The 21155-nt window shown below is 39.9% G+C and overlaps 1 protein-coding gene across 21 annotated transcripts in view; it reads right to left on the minus strand.

Annotated features, from left to right (window-relative positions):
• Positions 1-21155, minus strand: part of sh3bgr (SH3 domain binding glutamate-rich protein) — a 29618-nt gene that overhangs the window by 8135 nt on the left and 328 nt on the right. Inside the window, exons 2-11 of one of the 21 annotated variants that reach the window (XM_048159763.1) lie at positions 18367-18552; positions 15689-15769; positions 14822-14899; positions 10829-10972; positions 10454-10480; positions 8207-8227; positions 7475-7501; positions 4731-4754; positions 4452-4478; positions 3932-3955 (exon numbers count right to left, since the gene is read on the minus strand). In XM_048159763.1, the coding sequence (XP_048015720.1) occupies positions 3932-3955; positions 4452-4478; positions 4731-4754; positions 7475-7501; positions 8207-8227; positions 10454-10480; positions 10829-10972; positions 14822-14899; positions 15689-15769; positions 18367-18552 (639 nt within the window). Of the gene's footprint in view, positions 1-3758; positions 3837-3931; positions 3956-4451; positions 4479-4730; positions 4755-7474; positions 7502-8206; positions 8228-10453; positions 10481-10828; positions 10973-14594; positions 14712-14821; positions 14900-15688; positions 15770-18366; positions 18553-21155 lie in introns of those variants that run through there. The other 20 variants (XM_048159764.1, XM_048159765.1, XM_048159769.1 and 17 more) reach the window with 20 other exon arrangements.

The raw sequence follows: 21155 nt of genomic DNA on the forward strand, positions 1-21155 counted from the left end.
GAAGAGTGGGGCTGAGAGCAGTAAAAGCAGAACAAGGCCGGTGGCCTGGTCCTCTCTCATCTTCCACTGTCATCACTCGTCCTTTTATCTTTTCAGGCTTCTCCATGGGACTCGAGACCAGTGTGACATGCAGGTGACTGTCCTTGCTCCGCTCCCACGGCTCTCAGCCTCGCCCTGCTTCACACCACAGGCACTGACTCCTGACAAATAACAGGGACATTTTATGTGTGATATTCCAAAAGTGAATCGCTTGCAGCAGCTTGAAACACTGCAACAGTAAAAAAAAATATTCAAGCAATTCAATGACAAAAATATAAAGGCAAAACATATTCAGATGCAAGTATCTAATCCAGTGGTTCTCACCCTTTCTGACACAAAGACAGTATTTGAAGACCCCTCAAGATATTTCTGATACTTCTGCTATATTGACAAGTCTGCTCACTTTCAAAGTTTTATTAACAGAAACTAGGATTTAAAATATAGTAAAATAATTAAATAACTATAAATAATTAAAATAATTTACAATGAATAATAAAATAAATTCCATTCCAGATTATAAATACCAGTGGTTCCCTTTCAAAGTGGAACTTCAATGCTGCGTCTTGGTGTTGACGCTATGGGGAACGTCATCAGCATGACCGGTGTCTGAAGCACGTGTAACCATACCCCAATATTTATCACAGACGGCAACCCATGACATCACGAGTGGAGCTTTTTTGTCTTCAGGAGCCGTTTGTATGTAGCGCGTTGTGACAAAGATGAAACTATGATGAAAACAAGCAGCAAATGCTTTAGAAAGTGTGTGCCTCCATGTCCTCGTTTTATGATACCTGAAGAACCCATGAACTTTGTGTTCTTTGCTTGGGAGCGGAGAACGCACATTCAGCATTTGAGGGGGCTGCATGTGTTCAATGTGACAAGTTCACAGTGAGGAAGCTCCGCACATACTTGGCCCTCTTCTTGAGGGATGAGGGACAAGTATCTGCACCCCACAGTTTGGGTCCCACTGCTGCCAACAGCGATGTGGAGACTCAGATCGTGGGGCTCGCAGGTTGAGCTGGCTGAGGAATTTGCGAAAGGGATTTAGATTTCTCAAACCCTGTTGCTGGCTCAGGAAGCCCATTCTTTGGCTTCTTCCATCAGCACCGCATACGAGGAACAGTTGGATGTAATGGCCTGCACCATGGCCAGGGTGGACTTGAACTGGTCGTGTGAGAGACAGGAAATTGCTTGCGGTAGACTCGATAAGTGATTCCTGGTGGGTTATGTTTGTCCCTCCTCCATAAGCCTGCAGTTTCTTCCGGATCTTTACACTAAGGTGATGCCACGGAAGAAGCCATATTCAGGACGCATCTGTCCTTTTCCACATTCAAATTACATGAATGTGGAGGGATTGTGTAAGCAGGGATACATGAGGATGCTCCCTGTAGAAGACACACTGGCTAGCTATCTTTCGCAGAGTGAGGCACCCTTGTTGAAGGCTCTGATCTTGTCATCTAAACTATTACAGACCACCTTGCAGTTCATTGGCAAGGCATATGTGGCAGTGGGCCAGGCTGGTGGTGCCCTGCACACAATGGCTGTTCTGCAGGCATATCAGGCTGACCTGCTGAGAGATCTGGATCAGGGGCAGGGATTGTCTCTCGAAGCCATTGCTGAACTGTGTTGCAACACAGACTTAACCTGCCATGCCACCAAACATACATCAGTCATTCGATGGCAGCAATGGTATTTACACAGAGGCATTTATAGTTAAATTTGTCTGACATCAAGGAGGAGAAAAACTTCCTTCTTGATGCTCCGGTTTCGCCCTCTTGACTCTTTGGTACCTCAATCAAGACAGCGTTGGGAAGTTCAGAGAGGTGAAGGCGCAGTTGGCGGTGTTCAGGAAAAGTATCCCATGCCAGTCCAATTTGCCTTCCAGAGCCTCTGACTCTCCTGGCCCATCGAGAGATAACCAGAGTCAGGGTCTGAGGACCGCTGACAGGAATCAGAAAATAGATCCCCCCCTCCCTCTGAGGAGGGTGCTGGGGCACAAGAGGTTGTTATTGCTGTGAGGTTATAATGTGAGTGGACAGTTTGATGGAATGTAGGAATCCACATTATACAGACCCTACACTCTCTCTGTCATGCTAAGAGCAGTGTTTGATTAAATAATGCATGCTGACATTTGGTGAGGTCTTGGAGAACAGTCGTATGTCCAAGGACATCCTGCTCGCTTCACCTGCTCCTTCTAGAAAGGTGCCTCCTTAGGGTTGATGCAGGGTAAATTAAACTATGTGGGCAGTCTGCTAGCGTCCCTCTACTTTGTTTACTTCCCTTCCCAACTATTGTTTGGTCTTGAAGTAGGGATATATGCTCCCCTTTGAATAAGTGCTTCAATAGGACTCTTTAGTATGATCCGTATTTAAGAATGCGGACAAGTAGAGATAGAATGCCTGTGGGGCATCCCTCCTTATTTATCTGTCACATACTATGGTGTAGTACTAGGTGAAGCACTAGCTATAAAGAGTCTTTGTAGAGTGTCTTTACTCATGTCAGGGTATAAGCTTGGTAAAGTACAGTTATGGGCAGGCTGTATAGCATCCCATTCAAATATTACCACTCAGCTCAGTTCACATGCTCTGCTGTGTAAGCATGATGGGTATTGTAGATTTAGAGCCCATCCACACGGAGATGTGTTTAGCTGTATATGCAAAAATTTTGTATTGCATAGGTGTTTCGTCCAGACAGATCCGGCATTTTAGGAGCCTGAAACCGCTCTTTTTTAAAAGCAGGTCCCAGAGTGGATAAATCTGAAAACGACACCCTTGCATTGTCATGTGTACAGCCAATCCATATATTTTGTGAAACAATGTTGTCATCATCCCACATGTCGACCCTAATCAGACACCGCTATGTCACATAACAGCAACAACAATAGCGGACTACTTGTGTTCGAGCTGCAGAAGCTATCGAGCCTATTAGCTTTACTAAAATAAAGCATTATTTCTAAGCTTTACTAAAGTTTGTAAACAAGGTTTATGCACATACTCCAAGTCTCATTCTCTGTTTTTAGTGTATCTCTGTGGCAGAATTACAGTGCCACATACTGATTTTGAGTCGGTTTCAGTGGTTTCATGTGTACGCAGATATTTCTTGAGACAAGGAAAAAAAAAAAGACTGGATAGGGAAAGCTCTGGCTTCATGTGAATGTGGCCTTAGACTAAATGTCAGCCTGCATGCCTCTACTGTTCAGGCATGAATTTCTTATTCGTAATTTGTTTCACTTTTGGTGTGAAAGGGCCTTTACATTGCCAAAATAAGTAATGCAATTAGTTACTTCTTTAGGGAGTAATGCAATATTGTAATGCATTACTTTTAAAAGTAACTTTCCCCAATATTGGTCAAAACCAAGACCCAGCAACAAAGTTGCACTTTGAAAGGGAATGTTTCAGGTTGGGTATGCAACCTGGTTCCCTCAGAAGGGATATGAGATGCTGCATCTCATTGCCATGCCTCAGGCTTGCCTACACGCCTTTTTCATACAAAAGAAGTGTAATTGATGAAGTGTAATTTAGGCACCCTTTTACGGGTGCTCCGCATGTGATGCAATGGACTGCCATCCACTAATGAATATTGCCATGTGGTTACACATGCTTCAGACACCGGTCACGCTGATGACGTTCCACATAGCGCCAACACCAAGATGCAGTGTCTTGTTCCCCTTATCAGGGAACCGGGTTGCATGATTTCCATGGTTTTTATTTTTTACTCACTTGCGACCCCCCTGGAAGTGTGCTGAGGACCCTTAGTGGGCGCCAGACACCTGGTTGAGAACCACTGATCTAGTCAATCTGAAAGATTTCAAACACAACTGATGACATGCATCGGTGCCCCTGGCCTCCACCGACCACAACATGCTAAAATGAGCTAAAATGTTCTAGAGTACCTCTGAGGCATTTTCCTCTTCCTCCTGCGATAAAGGAATTTAGTATTAAAACAGAAGAATGCATCAATGCATTAGAGTGAAAGAAACAGCTACTAAGGGAGGAGAAGGTTATGCTACACCCAGATAGTTCTCTCAGCTAGTAAAGCTACAAGAGAATGAGCAGTGGAAGAGAATATATGTGTGTGTGTGTGTTTCTACAATAAAGATCCTAGAAGTGACAGCCACTAAAAAAAAGACTTCTGAGATTTCAGCTCCTGTAACATAAGTAAGGGATGGAATGACTGGAAAAGAAAAGAAAAGAAAAGAAAAGAAAAGAAAAGAAAAGAAAAGAAAATTGTGTTGTGAAAAGAATGTATTGTATGCTAAATTTGGTCCAAGACATAGGAGGGCTGACAACACAGGTGCTAGTGAACAGATATCATGTGCAGTTAGAAAAAAGAAAAAAACAAACACAGAGGGGGAAGAAAAAGAGAAAGAGAAAAAAGCTTAAAGAAAAGGGAAAAAACATGTATCAATCTACCTCAAGCTCTCTGAGTTCTTCTTCCTCCTAGAGGGGAAAACAGACTGAATCAGATGGAATGTGAGAACTTAAGCTGAAGAGAGCAACTTGAGAGATGCATGCAGAAACAGATGGAGAGAGGAGAAAAAGACTGGCAGGTGGCAGCTAGAGTAGAGAAGTGAAACAGGAGGTTAATAGGAAGAATGGAGGAAAATCAGTTGCGAAATGAGGGGGGAAAACACAAATCACAAGTACGAAAAAGAGAGATATATACAGTACTGCTCATCAAACCCAAGTTACCTCAGACACCAAATCATCTTCTGCCTAGAAAAAAAACAGGAGGGAGAGAGAAGAATACGGCATCAGAACGCCAGCTCAGTATTGGCCGATGCTGTTCATGTGAGCAGCACGATACATGCATGTGATGCTGACGCAGGAGCTGGCCAATAATGAGTTGGCGTTCTGACGTGGAACCTGGAAGCACTGAAAGTAAACAGGGTAGGAGACTGACAGGGAAGAGACGAAATTATTGAATAAAGTTGTTATTTTCATTTTGTTTTTGCGCACAAACAGTATTCTCTTCACTTCATAACATTAAGGTTGATCCACTGTAACGCTGAATATTTTAACGATTGTATTTGCTACCTTTCTGGGCTTTGACAGGTGCAATGATGTTGCTGCCTATGTGTGGTTCAAATACCTCTTGGATTTCATCAATAATATCTTAATTTGTGTACCGAAGATGAACGAAGGTCTTACGGATTTGAAACGACATGAGGGTGAGTAATTAATGACAGAAATTTCATTTTTGGGTGATCTAACCCTTTAATACTTCTTAAAGCAGAACGTTTTTCAGTTTAAGTGACACTATTGACTTAAATGAAACCAGGTAATTTAGATGTTACTACATAAAGGACATTATTTAGGTTATCTGAAAAAAAAAAAATTGTAAAAAAAAAAACATTTATTGTGATTAATGTTTCCTGCGATTGTAATTCCTGTATAAATACATTTATACTGCCTCTATGCAATAAATTGTTCAATGAAATGTGTATTTTAATATCAAATCATATTTGACGCTTCAGATGCTCCAGTCCACATGTGGTGAAAAGCGTATATAACTTAGTATAAGTTATGATAGTTAGGATAATGTAGTTGGTATGGGTGAAACCATATGGAAATGATCCTTCTTAATTCAGTTCTGTCATGACAACTCTCGGAGAGATTGGTATGGTAATAGAGATTGGTAGGGCTGGATGATTATGGCCTAAAATCAAAGTCTCGATTAACTAAACATTTTACCTTGATAACGATTAATGAACGATTATTTTTATTTTATTTATTTTTTTGCATAGTTCACTGGCAAACCTTGTGTACTGTAAATATGCTCGATTATTAAAAGTGGGATATTTTTTCCTATTTAAAGAGTGATCTGATGACATAGCTCACTTTCAGCAGTTATTTTATCTATGGTTTGTAACATTTCTTACAGATTTCTGCTTGTTGTAAATCAGATAAAGATAAATTAGCACAGTACCAGTACGTAATGAGAGCAATTGCGTGTGTGAATTCGTCATACCTTCTCTCTATTAATTGTGAAGCTGTGGGTTGTAAATAGTTCCTTCAAAAGTAGAAAAATATATGCTATAATAAGTTTTGCCACTTTAGTGATAAATCACAGGAAAGCGCTGATAACTAGTTTCTGCGTTCCTCTCTGTGCGCACGATTTTCACGTTTTGCGCAGCTACTGTTTGTGAGTGTGCGTGCCACAATGCCACAGTGCAGTTGCGTGAACACGGTAGCTCAATATAATATACATCCAATCATCTAAAATTGCTTAAATGTCCAAACTGACAAACATTAAAACACATACAACTGACAAAGAGAAGATGTCAGTGCCGATAGCATAGTGGTTAGTGCGCCGACATATGGCGCAAAATGCGTTCATGGCGACCCGAGTTCGAATCCCGTCTCGAGGTCCTTTGCTGATCCTGTCCCCCTCTCTGCCCAATGCTTTCCTGTCTGCTCTCTACTGTCCTCTCCAAACAAAGTCACAAAAAGCCCATAAATATAACTTTAAAAAAAAAGTTTAGTGAAGACGCAAGGCTCACCGCTCACGCGCCGCTTCTGTGTGTTGACTCGGCGTCGGTTTTTAAGGGGGAAGTATTAACAGGATTAAAAAAAACAAAATAACCAACATGAAAATTACGTCAGATAGAGGTTCTGAATTTCAATTTCAATAACTTTTCAATTAATCGTCCAGCCCTAGAGATTGGCGTGGTAATGGATATGGCAATGTTAATGTATTTGGTCTTGTTGGAATATATATCTGCTTTCTGCTGCAGAGCAAGTACCGAGACTTGCTACTACCAATACATTCACAGACATTGCTATGAGCATGTAAGACATGCTGCTGCTGCACACGTAACATACTTGAATTAACCCCATAGCAGATCTGTACAGGTTGAGATGGGGGAAAAAGTGGAGGGTTTCTGAAAGTGTGCTACAGAATGCTAACAGCAACACTACCGGTATTCTTTGGAATGTTGAACCGCAGCTCATTGGCCGCTGATGCAACAGCAAACAATCAGCTGTGCGATGTAGATAATGACATGACCGCTACCAACTGAGTTAAAGACCTATAAGCCTGTACCATCTAGAGTTTCATGCCAGAACTAGGTAACTAATCTTAATTTAATTTTTAATTTGGTTAAAAAAAAAAGCTGATTATATATGGAATAATCAGTTCCAAAACAACATTTCATTTTTCGGAAGAAATGTGTTTTGAAATTTGTGGAGAACTGAAAAGGCTCCATAACACCTGTAAAGAAAAGGAGGAAGGAAAAAGAAACACAGACAAACACCAAAGCAAACGAGTCACCTTCCAAGTGAGTAAATGTCTGACTATAAGGAGCACACAAAAAAAACACATGGATGCAAAAATTCACTAAAAATAATAATGAAAATGTTGTCAGCGAGATGAGAAGGAAGGAATGAATGGGAGAGAATATTTATAGATCTAGAATCTGTTTGTTAAGAATCACCTCTGAGACCAGATGGTTGTCCTCTACCTGAAACAGTGAATAATGAACATTAGCTTTTTCTTTTTTTTTTTTTTTACAGAGTTTAACAGGGTTTCCACACTTTTCCAAATCATTCATCATTAATTAAAAGGATTTTTAAAAATCATATTATAGATGCACAAACGTCTGAAAAAAAGACCCTCATCATCGGACAGATTGAGAAATATCTAGTCATTAAAATATTTTAGAAGCAGAACATAACTATAATAAATATATACACTAAAAGAATTTCTGTTACTTTTCTGTAACTTTTTTCTATTTTTTCAGGCCTGGAAACCATAATTTCCCTGATATTTCCATTTTCCCTGACCATGTGAACCATAAAAAGAAAAGAAAAAATAGTCTGGACACAAGTAATACTTTGACAAAATTAAAATAAAGCAATTCTTGTTTTTGGATGAATGACTACCACTGAATGGCAGAGCAAATACAGTGCTCTAAAGACAACTGTAAATCCACCTTGTGATACACACATGCATTTCTCTATTCCCCCTCTTTACGCAAGCACAACACTTTTATTTGGGTTATTCCCAAAGGAAAAATGCTGCAATCCAATATAAACCTTTCTATTTAATTTCTATGAATCATGTCACAGCCTAACAGGAATCTTTGTGAGGTGTAAAGACTAGTGTTATTGTTGTTAAAATTGCAAAATGCTTCTTATGAGACTAAAAGTATAGATATCAGTCTTACCTTGTCCTCTTCTCCTTCTTCCTGTGAATCATAGAAGAAAAGAAAAGGTTCACTCAGAATAATAGTAATGAATATAATTACAAAAGGTTTAAACATTGCTTAGTTTATTGCTATTACAATTTCTTTGAATAGTACTACTGGATGTTTGTAATAGTTGTTAGGTAACAAGTGCCTTTGAGATGACAACAGCTCTGGCTGCTAGGCCTCACAGTGCTGCTAGACAGGCCACCTCCGCCTCGCATGTGATGGCCGTCCTGCAGGCCAAAACACTCATAGTGCACAAGGGTAGTTCTGACCCAGGGTTGAACTGTGCACGGTGACTGACCTCACCCTCCGGGCTACAAAAGTCATGGCGCAGGCTTTCAGCCAGATCTCCCAAGGTGGCCTCTTCGGCAACACTGTCGAGGACTTGCCCAGCAGTTCTCAGCAGTCCAGAAGCCGACATCTCTGCCACCCGGCCTATGCAGGTTAGTCTGCTCGTCGCCAAGGGCACCCCCCAGTCGTGACGTCAAGCCCCCCGTTGGAAGGTGACACAGCCCGTCCCCAGGCCACCGCTAAAACCCCCAAACGGTCAAAGAGGTGGCCCCGAGACGGGTGACCTGGAGATGCAGGGGACTGCTCTTTCTCAGGAGCTGATGAACCGCTCCTTCCCCCTGAGGAGGGCTAGGTGGAGAATCTTGCTTCATTTTGGCTCTGTTCTGCCACTGACTCAGCAGCCAGTGGTACCAAAATTCTCAAGAAAGAGCAGTTTCCTCACTCTCCAGGTCATACAGGGCGTGCATTGGCAGTGAGCGACACTCTGCTTCCTCACTCCCAGCCCCCCTTCTTTCACCACAGACGGGGAGTTGCATTCGAGGATGTACTGGCTCATTCGGACAGTCAGACTTAGCTTAGCTATGCGATTCAGTTCGCCAGGCATTCCCCCAGGTTCAGCGTGTCCTATTTACCTCTATGGCAAATAAAGATTCCCCTGTCCTGCGTGGAGAGATTGCAATCCTGCTGTTGAAGGATGCAATAGAGCCTGTCCCTCCAGCTGAGATGAAGTCAAGATTTTACAGCAAATAAGGCAGTGGGTTACGGCCAATCTTGAATCTTGAATCGGGCCTTTCACAAGCTCCCATTCAAGATGCTCACACAGAAACACATTCTTATGTGCGTTCGCCCCCAGGATTGGTTTGCAGCGATTGACCTGAAGGACGCATACATTCATGCCATTTTTCTCATGTCTCACGGCACGCTATGTGTAACCATCACACCGAGCTATCGCCAAACATTCAGACCCTGGTGAGACCTTGTTTTCTACAGTCCGGAGTGGCCTTAGAACAAGTGTCCAGGCATCGGGACCTCAACTGCACTGGCATACCATTTGCCTGAACTTGCTGGCAGTGCTGTTTGCCCTGCACCAGTTTCACCCATTACTTCAGAACAAACACGTGTTGGTCCGCACGGACAACAATGTGACTGTTGTGTACATTAACCACCAAGGCGGGGTACGCTCACGTTGCATGTCACAACTCGCCTGCCATCTCCTCCTCTGGAGTCAGCAGCAGCTCAAGTCGCTTTCCGCCATTCGCAAACCCGGGCGAGCTCAATCGTGCATTCCCCTCTAGCAGGGGATATGAGTGCCTACTTTGCTCTTCCCCACTGAATCGAGTTCCTCCAGCATCCTTTGGCAGTCGGACATGGTGGAGGCATCCGAATCCGACGCCAGGCCCAGTACTCGTGTACATGCCTGGTCGGTCAGCCCTTGTACTGGACTAGATGTCCATATGCTGTGATTCCCCTTTGGTAATCCCATATGTTAACCATGGTACAGTTTCCCTGCCGGTAAACACGTGTCTTTCCCTGGGCAGTTCTGGTCTGCCCTGTCTCTGCATCTGGTAGTAGTTCCTCCCTGGCTAGGTAGGACCAACCGCAGAGATCTTCCATATGTAGCACTGTCCCACGGGTCAGTCCATATGTGTATCCACACATCACCTCCCTTTGGGAATATGGCAATTGACATCCAAAGCACTCTTCCCCATGAAATACCATGATAAGAGGAACAGCATCTAGAACCGTCTCCAGGTAAGCCCTGTCCCTTCCATCACATTGGTTTGGAGGACTTGTTTCCTTAGGCTTGCATGGGGCACTGGGTAGGTAATGACTGTGTAGGGGGCAGTTGAGATCTATCTATCTATCTATCCAGGTTAAATTGTTATACAATGATTAAGACATGCAGAATTGTTTAAGAACTTTTTTTCTTACCTGCTCTTCCTCCTCAGCTGCTTTTCTCTAACAAAAACAAAATTTATAAATATTAAAATGAGCAAATAACATAAGGGGAAAAAAATATTTACTGAATGAACATCAACAATCTTCATTGAAACAATAGTCACACTGTCAACCGGAAACACTAGTAGGAATCAAACTAGAAGAGAGGAGATGATAAAGCAGGACGTTAGATGTTAATTTCAGTTGCAGAGGACAGATTACAGAACCTGCATTAAAAAAAAACCTTGAGGTTAATAGATGAAGCAAAGATATTATGGATTATATGGAAGAAGAATGAGCAGCTATGGGAAAGCAGATGATGTTTGAGGAGGAATGAGGGTTAATTAGGAGTTTTGATCAGTCAGTTACACTCTCTTCATCTTCCTCTGCGGGTTCCTCCTCTTCCTCATCCGCTTCTTGAGCGTCTGTCTGTACGTTCTCGCCCGGATCATCGTCCTCCAGTTCTGCTGTGTGTGCATCTCCGTTTTGTTCAGCCTCCTTGATTTCCTTTTTCTAGAAGAACAAACAATGCATCCCAGGAAAGGGGGAATTAAAACTGTTATGACACTACAGGAACTTCTAAGGCACTAAAAACTTGGCACCACGGAATCCTGGGTAGTTTTACAACAGGTCCCTCAGAGACAAGCATGAATAAATGAACTGGGTTTTCAGAAGAACAATCGCCAATGGAATTTGAGAAACAGTACTAAGAAAGAAAAGAAGGTTTGTTTGTTAGATAATGTTGCCAAACAAAATGGACATAATCAGTTTTCAGTGTTGAATAATCCTCAAAAGAACATCTATATTTTTCAAGACAAAACAACATTGGAAGAAAAACATTTTCCTCAAACAAACATTAGGGTTTCAATAAGTCAACAGAGTTGTAATTACATAGCTGTAAATACAAAATTTGTTTATAAGTGCATGTAATTACATAGGGATGTAATCAGTCATTTCTATGTAACTTTGAAATTATTGTCAACATAAACATCAGTCAGATGATTTCTGCATTGTAACTTTCTGCATTGTAAGCATGCCTAATTAAATATGATTAATAACACTACACAAATGCAAGCAGATTAAGAGGAAGAGCATGCGAAAATGTGGAAATGTTTATATATGGCTATGTTTGGAATGGCATACTAATATTGCACTGCATGCTGATTTTAAGTTAAAACTGTCCAATAATGTTTCATTTGTTAACATTAGTAAACTACATTAACATACTTTTAACATACAGTAACCATACTTTTGCATTTTTGTGTGAAAAAGTCTTAAATTATGGCAGTCTGATTAAATAAAAGTTGAAAATCAAGGCTGTAATTACTACATTGTGGAATACAATGGACCCTTTTCACAGACTGTGAGGATGCGTTTCCACAGTTATCAACATCACAAATCTAGAAAAGTTCTTAATATTTTCATTTAAAAAAATACCCAACTATGACCACTTCCACTTCTGAGAACCCCAGAAATGTGAAAAGGGTCCATACACTTAAGAAATTCGCAAATGTAAGTCATGCAGGAATTTCTTGCAAATGTACTTTGAACAGTATACATACTGCTGAAATAGAATGAGTAGTATACTAATCCGAACATGGCCTGGGTATTAAAGGTGCTCTAAGCGATCCTGGGTGGAGTAACTTCCTGTTGACGTTTGAAGTATTGTCAAACAAAACAGAGGCTAGCTAGTCCCTCCCTCCTCCTCCTCCTCCTCCCCCTCCCCTCTGTGCTTCCTGAAACAGTCATGAACGCGCATTTACAATCATTTTTGCCGGTTATTGGCTGGAGCGTGTTTATTATGTTTTATGGTCCAGGCTGCACCAGGTAGATTTGTTGCTGTTTTTGGAGCTTGTGGCGACTACAGAGACCGCGTTTTTTTACAGTGTGTTCAGGGGACAGGCAGCTAGTGGATAGTGAGGAGATGTTTGCTGTATGTGACAAAAAATGTTTTGGCCTAAAAACGCGTGACATCGCTTAGAGCACCTTTAAGTTACACTCTCAGAAAAAAATGGTAAAAAAGTTGTCGCTGAGATGGTACTCTTTCAAAAGGCTCTAATATGTACAATTTAGACACTAATGTGTACAATTTAGGTACTAATACAATACGAATTCCAGAAAAGTTGGGAATTTTTTTAAAAATTTGAATAAAATGAAAACTTGTCTGTCCAACAAAGATGTTTACTGTTAGCTGCTCTCACTTCAGCAAAAAAGCTGCTAGTCAACCGTTGGAATCCTCCTTACACAATGGACAGACGAACCTGGGCGGTATTTTTGTTGGACATTATCTCGATGGAATTCTCAACTTCTCATATACATGGATCTAATGTGAAAACTCTTAATTTATGGCATTCATCTTTTAATGTTGTGTCATCTTTTCTAAAATCTTTGTAAATATTATTTTATTGTATTTTATGTATTAATATTACTTAATTTATTTGTATTATTATTATTTATTTTACTTTATGTATTTATTTATTATTTTTTTTATTTTCTACCCTTAAGTCTACCAAGGGGTGGGATGGGTTCTAAATTTGCACAGTTGCTTTTTGTTTTATACTGCTGTTCACAGAAGAAAATTCAATAAACAGTTTTTAACAAAAAATAAAATGAAAACTAAAAGACCTTTAAATCACATGAGCCAATATTTTATTCACAATAGAACATAGATAACATAACAAATGTTTAAACTGAGAAATTTTACACTTTTATCCACTAAATGAGCTCATTTCAAATTTGATGCCTGCTACAGGTCTCAAAAAAGTTAGCACAGGGGCAACGAATGGCTGGAAAAGCAAGAAATTTTGAAAGGATTCAGCTGGGAGAACATCTAGCAACTAATTACTTTAATTGATTTCAGGTCTGTAACATGATTAGCTATAAAAGGGATGTCGTAGAGAGGCAGAGTCTCTCAGAAGTAAAGATGGGCAATCTGCGAAAGAGTGCATAAAAACTTTGTGGAAAACAATGTTCCTTAACATCAAATTGCAAAGGCTTTGCAAATCTCATCATCTACAGTGAGTAACATCATCAAAAGATTCAGAGAAACTGGAGAAATCTTTGTGTGTAAGGGACAAGGCCAAAGACCTTTATTGGATGCCCGTGATCTTCGGGCCCTCAGACGACACTGCATCACTCATCTTCATTAATGTGTCAATGACTTAACTAAATGGGCTCAGGAATACTTCCAGAAACCACTGTCGGTAAACACAATCCGCCGTGCCATCTGCAGATGCCAACTAAAGCTCTATCATGCAAAAAGGAAGCCATATGTGAACATGGTCCTGAAGCACCGTCGTGTCCTGTGGGCCGAGGCTCATTTAAAATGGACTGTTTCAAAGTGGAAAAGTGTCCAAATTTGACATTCTTGTTGGAAATCACACACGCCGTGTCCTCCGGGCTAAAGAGGAGGGAGACCTTCCAGCGTGTTATCAGCGTTCAGTTCAAAAGCCAGCATCTCTGATGGTATGGGGGTGCATACGGTATGGGCAGCTTGCATGTTTTGGAAGGCACTATGAATGCTGAAAGGTATATAAAGGTTTTAGAGCAACATATGCTCCCCTCCAGACGACGTCTATTTCAGGGAAGGCCTTGTGTATTTCAGCAGGACAATGTAAAACCACATACTGCAGCTATTACAACAGCATGGCTTCGTCGTAGAAGAGTCTGGGTGCTGAATTGGCCTGTCTGCAGTCCAGATTTTTCACCTATAGAGAACATTTGGTGCATCATTAAACAAAAGATGACCACAAACTCTTCAGCAGCTGGAAACCTATATCAGGCAAGAATGGGACCAAATTCCAACACCAAAACTCCAGAAACTCATAACCTCAATGCCCAGACGTCTTCACACTGTTTTGAAAAGAAGAGGAGATGCTACACCATGGTAAACATGCCCCCGTCCCAACTTTTTTGAGACCTGTAGCTGGCATCAAATTTGAAATTAGCTCATTTTGTACATAAAATTGTAAAATTTCTCAGTTTAAACATTTGTTATGTTATCTATGTTCTATTGTGAATAAAATATTGGCTTATGTGATTTGAAAGTCTTTTAGTTTTCATTTTATTCAAATTTACAAAATGTCCCAACTTTTCTGAAATTTGGGTTGTATGTACATTTAAGGTGTTAATATGCACACTTTAGCAATAATTAGGGTACAAAAGTGTACCTTTTGAACGGGTAACAACCCAGTGATGGCTTTTTACCTTTTTTTCTGACAGTGTAAGTTGTGATAGACTGGTGAACAAAAACCTAGTAGACGAAGAGCATACAAATAAAGACGTGTCTGGAAATGCACTGAAAGTGAATTTCGTTTAAATATATATAAAACAAAGAGTAAAAGAAATTCAATTGGGTATTACTGTTGTGTCATCACCAAGATGTTCCTCTGTGCCACATCCGTTATGAAGCTTTTGTGAATTTTCAGCTTGTTGTGCCTCCTGCACCAAGAGAGATTTTTATTAAAGCACTGGCGAATCAATTCAATCACTGACAGCAAGGGAAAATTCACCAAAAATGCTAAAAAGAAGAGAGGAAGAAGAAAGGATTCTACAGTGATAACACTTTCATGATTAAGTGTCATTCTACTGACGTTTATCCATCCACCAATAAAGACTCCTCTGGTAATGTTTGTGGTTATTTAAGAGGATTCAGAGAGGCCTGGGATATCTTTACTAGCTTTTGCATTTCAAGTGATTTGATTCGATTTTTAAAGATAATTTGATTAAAACATTAGATTTGGGTGTACTATTGCTGTGTTATTACTGTCTCAACAAAAAGAAAAATATCTTTCTCTTTTGTCCCTACAAACATCTCATTCAAACATCTGAAGATATTTGAGGGCTAAAATGGTACCAAAGCGATGTTTTGGTGGTTGGCAGATATTGTACATGACTGGGAACAAGTGAAAAATATTTGGTTGTTGTTTGGCCCAGTTGTTAAGACATTATTACTAGTATCACTTTAAGATATTGCAGTCTAAAGGATAATTCACACTGCACCGACAGACGGCAGATTACAGTACGTCATTTCTCAGTCATTCCAAGACCGAGAAACGCCAATTCAACATGTTCGAATGGTGAAAACGAGAGCCGCCAGATGCTGACAGGGGTAACATACTGATTCGACAAAACCCGGCAAACCGTCGGTCCGTGCTTTGTGAATTGGCCTTAAGATGGTTTGTATCAATCAAGAAAAGCAAGCACACAGAAAGAAACAAAAAATGCAACCTTAGATCCTGGTGGAGGTGTCAGACCCAGAAATTCATAGACTGTGTTGTCCTCTTTGGCTTCAAAGAATGTGTCGTAGTCCTGCAATTTAGGATAAGAAACTATCATTAGCATTTTATAGCAAATAATGTATCAATTAATGTGTGATTTCTGTGGAATTCAAAAGGAGCTATCAAGCAGAGGTCCAGACTGTTTTTTCTTTGAAGCATTAGTGGATGGGAACCACACCTGCTAAACGTATTGTGGTCAAAATAAGTTGTCCATACGACTTATGCACTTGATTTAAAATCTTATGAAGCCATACAATAACTTTTAGAGAGAGCGGATCTAAATTTTTAATCATTATTCCAACACAATCTCACAGCAATTCATACAGTGAGTACAGAAAGTATTCAGACCCCCTTAAATTTTTCACTCTTTGTTATATTGCAGCCATTTGCTAAAATCATTTAAGTTCATTCATTTTTTTCCTCATTAATGTACACACAGCACCCCATATTGACAGAAAAACACAGAATTGTTGACATTTTTGCAGATTTATTAAAAAAGAAAAACTGAAATATCACATGGTCCTAAGTATTCAGACCCTTTGCTGTGACACTCATATATTTAACTCAGGTGCTGTCCATTTCTTCTGATCATCCTTGAGATGGTTCTACACCTTCATTTGAGTCCAGCTGTGTTTGATTATACTGATTGGACTTGATTAGGAAAGCCACACACCTGTCTATATAAGACCTTACAGCTCACAGTGCATGTCAGAGCAAATGAGAATCATGAGGTCAAAGGAACTGCCTGAAGAGCTCAGAGACAGAATTGTGGCAAGGCACAGATCTGGCCAAGGTTACAAAAAAATTTCTGCTGCACTTAAGGTTCCTAAGAGCACAGTGGCCTCCATAATCCTTAAATGGAAGACGTTTGGGAAGACCAGAACCCTTCCTAGAGCTGGCCGTCCGGCCAAACTGAGCTATCGGGGGAGAAGAGCCTTGGTGAGAGAGGTAAAGAACCCAAAGATCACTGTGGCTGAGCTCCAGAGATGCAGTCGGGAGATGGGAGAAAGTTGTAGAAAGTCAACCATCACTGCAGCCCTCCACCAATCGGGGCTTTATGGCAGAGTGGCCCGACGGAAGCCTCTCCTCAGTGCAAGGCACATGAAAGCCCGCATGGAGTTTGCTAAAAAACACCTGAAGGACTCCAAGATGGTGAGAAATAAGATTCTCTGGTCTGATGAGACCAAGATAGAACTTTTTGCCTTAATTCTAAGCGGTATGTGTGGAGAAAACCAGGCACTGCTCATCACCTGTCCAATACAGTCCCAACAGTGAAGCATGGTGGTGGCAGCATCATCTGTGGGGGTGTTTTTCAGCTGCAGGGACAGGACGACTGGTTGCAATCAAGGGAAAGATGAATGCGGCCAAGTACAGGGATATCCTGGATGAAAACCTTCTCCAGAGTGCTCAGGACCTCAGACTGGGCCGGAGGTTTACCTTCCAACAAGACAATGACCCTAAGCACACAGCTAAAATAACGAAGGAGTGGCTTCACAACAACTCCGTGACTGTTCTTGAATGGCCCAGCCAGAGCCCTGACTTAAACCCAATTGAGCATCTCTGGAGAGACCTAAAAATGGCTGTCCACCAACGTTTATCATCCAACCTGACAGAACTGGAGAGGATCTGCAAGGAGGAATGGCAGAGGATCCCCAAATCCAGGTGTGAAAAACTTGTTGCATCTTTCCCAAAAAGACTCATGGCTGTATTAGATCAAAAGGGTGCTTCTACTAAATACTGAGCAAAGGGTCTGAATACTTAGGACCATGTGATATTTCAGTTTTTCTTTTTTAATAAATCTGCAAAAATGTCAACAATTCTGTGTTTTTCTGTCAATATGGGGTGCTGTGTGTACATTAATGAGGAAAAAAATGAACTTAAATGATTTTAGCAAATGGCTGCAATATAACAAAGAGTGAAAAATTTAAGGGGGTCTGAATACTTTCCGTACCCACTATAACTATTTTATATTCATAACTCAGACTGGTTAACCCGAAGGTTGCAGGTTCAATTCTCAATACCGGCAGGAAATGACTGAGGTGCCCTTGAGCAAAACACCTAACCCCCAATCGCTCTCCAGGCGCCACAGCAAAATGGCTGCCCACTGCAATGCATTACTAAATCGAATTAGCGTACTATTTTTTTCCTGCATGTCATGTGTGGGGCTCCATATTAATTAAGGTCTTTGTCAATTTTAAGTTTCTCAAAAATCACAATTTGTTCACAAAATAAACTGCAAACAATTACACTTCAAAAACAAAACAAACAACAAAAAACAGCAAACACAACGGAATCAAAATTTGAGTTTAATTTATAACGTAAAACAAAATGTGCAAGTCTCTTAATACTCTTAAACACAGACATTTTTTTACTAAAAAAAGAAAAAAACATTTTACAGCCCCATGGGAAATTCCCAAGGGATCCTATGGTTTGAAAATGGCTTTTCCAAGTTTTAGAACTACTGACTGTACAGTTCCTTTGAATATGTTTTGGGTTTTTTCTGTGGAATTTAAGTATAAATATACGGATAAAACAACATGTAAAAAGGTTTACTCATGAGGTCTTGACCACATTGTAAACGTTTGGAAGGGCAGTTTTATGGGAGCCTCTGTTGAAGCAGGTTCTTACCCCACAATACATCTCCTCATTGAAAATCTGTGGAGGCAGAGGAATTCCATTGGTTGGCTTCTTTTCTCCAGGGACATTTTCCCTCATCCACTGCCGGTTATCCTCATTTGAAGCGATGTCAAGCTGTGCGTAATCGATTTTAAGTGCCTCAAGAAACCCGACAACATCTTGTTGTTTCTTTTTGATCTGGGGTATTAGTAATAACAGATTATTGACGTGAATCCCAAGATATTTAGAAAAAAACAAAACATTCAAATTTTTCCAAATTCAAAACATACATCACACAGTATATGTAAAATTGCATTTGAAATGTAAATACAGTAATGATGTCAGATGATAATACTATGTTTCTCTGACATTCACCATAATACATTTAAAAAACACACATAGAAAAATCCAGAAGGGAAAAATTAAAATTGTCTCTCCCCAAACTGTAGTAGAAAGAGTGCATTAATTACTGCAAAATATGATGAGTTTTTGGCATTTATAATGTCAGTACATAGATAAAGACACCTAATGAGAGGGGAAAAAATCTTATTCTGGTCTGTATGAGTAAAAATATCAATATCTGGGGCAAGTTGCATAAACACTTGTTACTAGAAGCTAGTTATTTGAATTTATAAAGTTTTAAATATGGATATTTTTCTTACAAAAACCCATCACTTCGCTTCAAATGGCCTTTATGAACCGTATGGATTACTTTTATGATGGATGCATGCATTTTTTTTGTTTTTGTTCAAAATGTGCCCTCCCTCCCCCTTCACAACCATTATAAACCTTGGAGCACCAAGGATATTTTTTAAATATATCTCTGATTGTGTTCATCAGAAAGAAGAAAGTCATATACACCTAGGATGGCTTGAGCGTGAGTAAATCATGGGATAATTTTCATTTTTGGGTGAACTATCCCTTTAAGATTGTGTCTTATGAACAAGTCTGACCAAGTAGCAGTTAGTCAAATGTAAATCAGTCTTACTTTTCAAATTCAAATGAGACTAATCTACATATTTATGCAGGGTTGCCAAGTCATTATATTTGACTGAAATGCTTGTATTGAAATATTTTATATTCTACCAATGATAAAACTGTGCTAGATTTTAAAGGATTAGTTCACTTCAGAATTAAAATTTCCTGATAATTTATTCTCCTCCATGTCATCCAAGATGTTCATGTCTTTCTTTCTTCAGTCAAAAAGAAATTAAGGTTTTTGAGGAAATTATTCCAGGATTTTTCTCCATATAGTGGACTTCACTGGGGTTCAACGGGTTTGAAGGTCCAAATGTCAGTTTCAGTGCAGCTTCAAAGAGCTCTACATGATCCCAGACGAGGAATAAGAGTCTCATCTAGAGAAACCATCAGACATTTTCTAAAAAAATAAAAAACAAATTAAATACACGTTTTAACCACAAGTGTTCATCTTGCACTGCTCTGATATGTGCCACATATGACGTAATCATGTTGGAAAGATCACACGTGACGTAGGTAGAAGTACCGCAATAGGGCGAAAAACTCCATCTCATTTTCTCCTCCAACTTCAAAATCGTCCGACATTGTTGTTTTACCTTTTTTTTTGTAAAGGCCGTTTGACTCCGTCTTTGCACATTCGCTTTGTAAACACTTGCTCGGTTCTTCTGCCTACGTCATACTTAACCTTTCCAGTGTGATGATTACGTAATGTGTGGCGCATCACAGAGCAGTGCAAGATGAGCATGTGTGGTTAAAAAGTATATAATTTTTATTTTGTTAGAAAATGTCTGATGGTTTCTCTAGATTAGACTCTTATTCCTCGTCTGGGATCATGTAGAGCTCTTTGAAGCTGCACTGAAACTGACATTTGGACCTTCAACCCGTTGAACCCCAGTGAAGTCCACTATATGGAGAAAAATCCTGGAATATTTTCCTCAAAAACCTTCATTTCTTTTCCACTGAAGAAAGAAAGACATGAACATCTTGGATGACATGGAGGAGAGTAAATTATCAAGAAATGAACTAATCCTTTAAGTTTTTTGAGGAAGGGCCAGTGGTAATGTGTTTATGATCACTATGATACAGTGGTTTTCAATTTGCATAACAGTGACTGTAAAATATGTATTTTAGGCATGGGAATGGCATATTTTGAGTCATGATATATGGGATATGGTCATTAGGCTACTTTTGGGCTATTTTTTGATTGTCCATTGGGATAGTTTTGTTACGCAGATCTGGCAACCCTGTATTTATGTAACTAACTTTAAAAAAATAAAAGATCTGTCTTAAAGAAAAGAATTAGATGACTAACTTTCAAGACATGCAGTTTATGCAACCGATCAATATTTGAATATAGAAATCTAGCAAAAACTGTTATCGGTCTACCCTAATTATTTTGAATGACGACCACAATAAATGCAAATGCAAATTTTAACCTAGTGTTTTCTAGGGGTGTTACAACCATTTAGGTCTCAACTCATTGGACTTGGATGCTAATTACATGGTTCAGGATTAGATTGTAAATTTCCCTGGTCTCCCATAACAAGTTAAAACATGATAGTATCAAAGTAACCTACATTTTTGTTAGTGATAAAGTGAAAAGATTAGAAAATTAGCACTAAGCTATATCTCTAAAACACACATAAATCAATAAATAAACACGTTGGTCCTGCTGAGTAACTGAAATCAGCTCATGTTTGAAGGAATAGCTGCTGCAGACTGGAATGTGATCTCAGAGATATTTAAGGAAACTGGCCGAGCTGCATGTGTTATTAGGTCACTCAGGATTATTTAAACATGCTTAAGTTATTTTTACAGTTTAA

This window comes from Megalobrama amblycephala, linkage group LG16, assembly GCF_018812025.1.
Source record: "Megalobrama amblycephala isolate DHTTF-2021 linkage group LG16, ASM1881202v1, whole genome shotgun sequence".
Taxonomy (NCBI): domain Eukaryota; kingdom Metazoa; phylum Chordata; class Actinopteri; order Cypriniformes; family Xenocyprididae; genus Megalobrama; species Megalobrama amblycephala.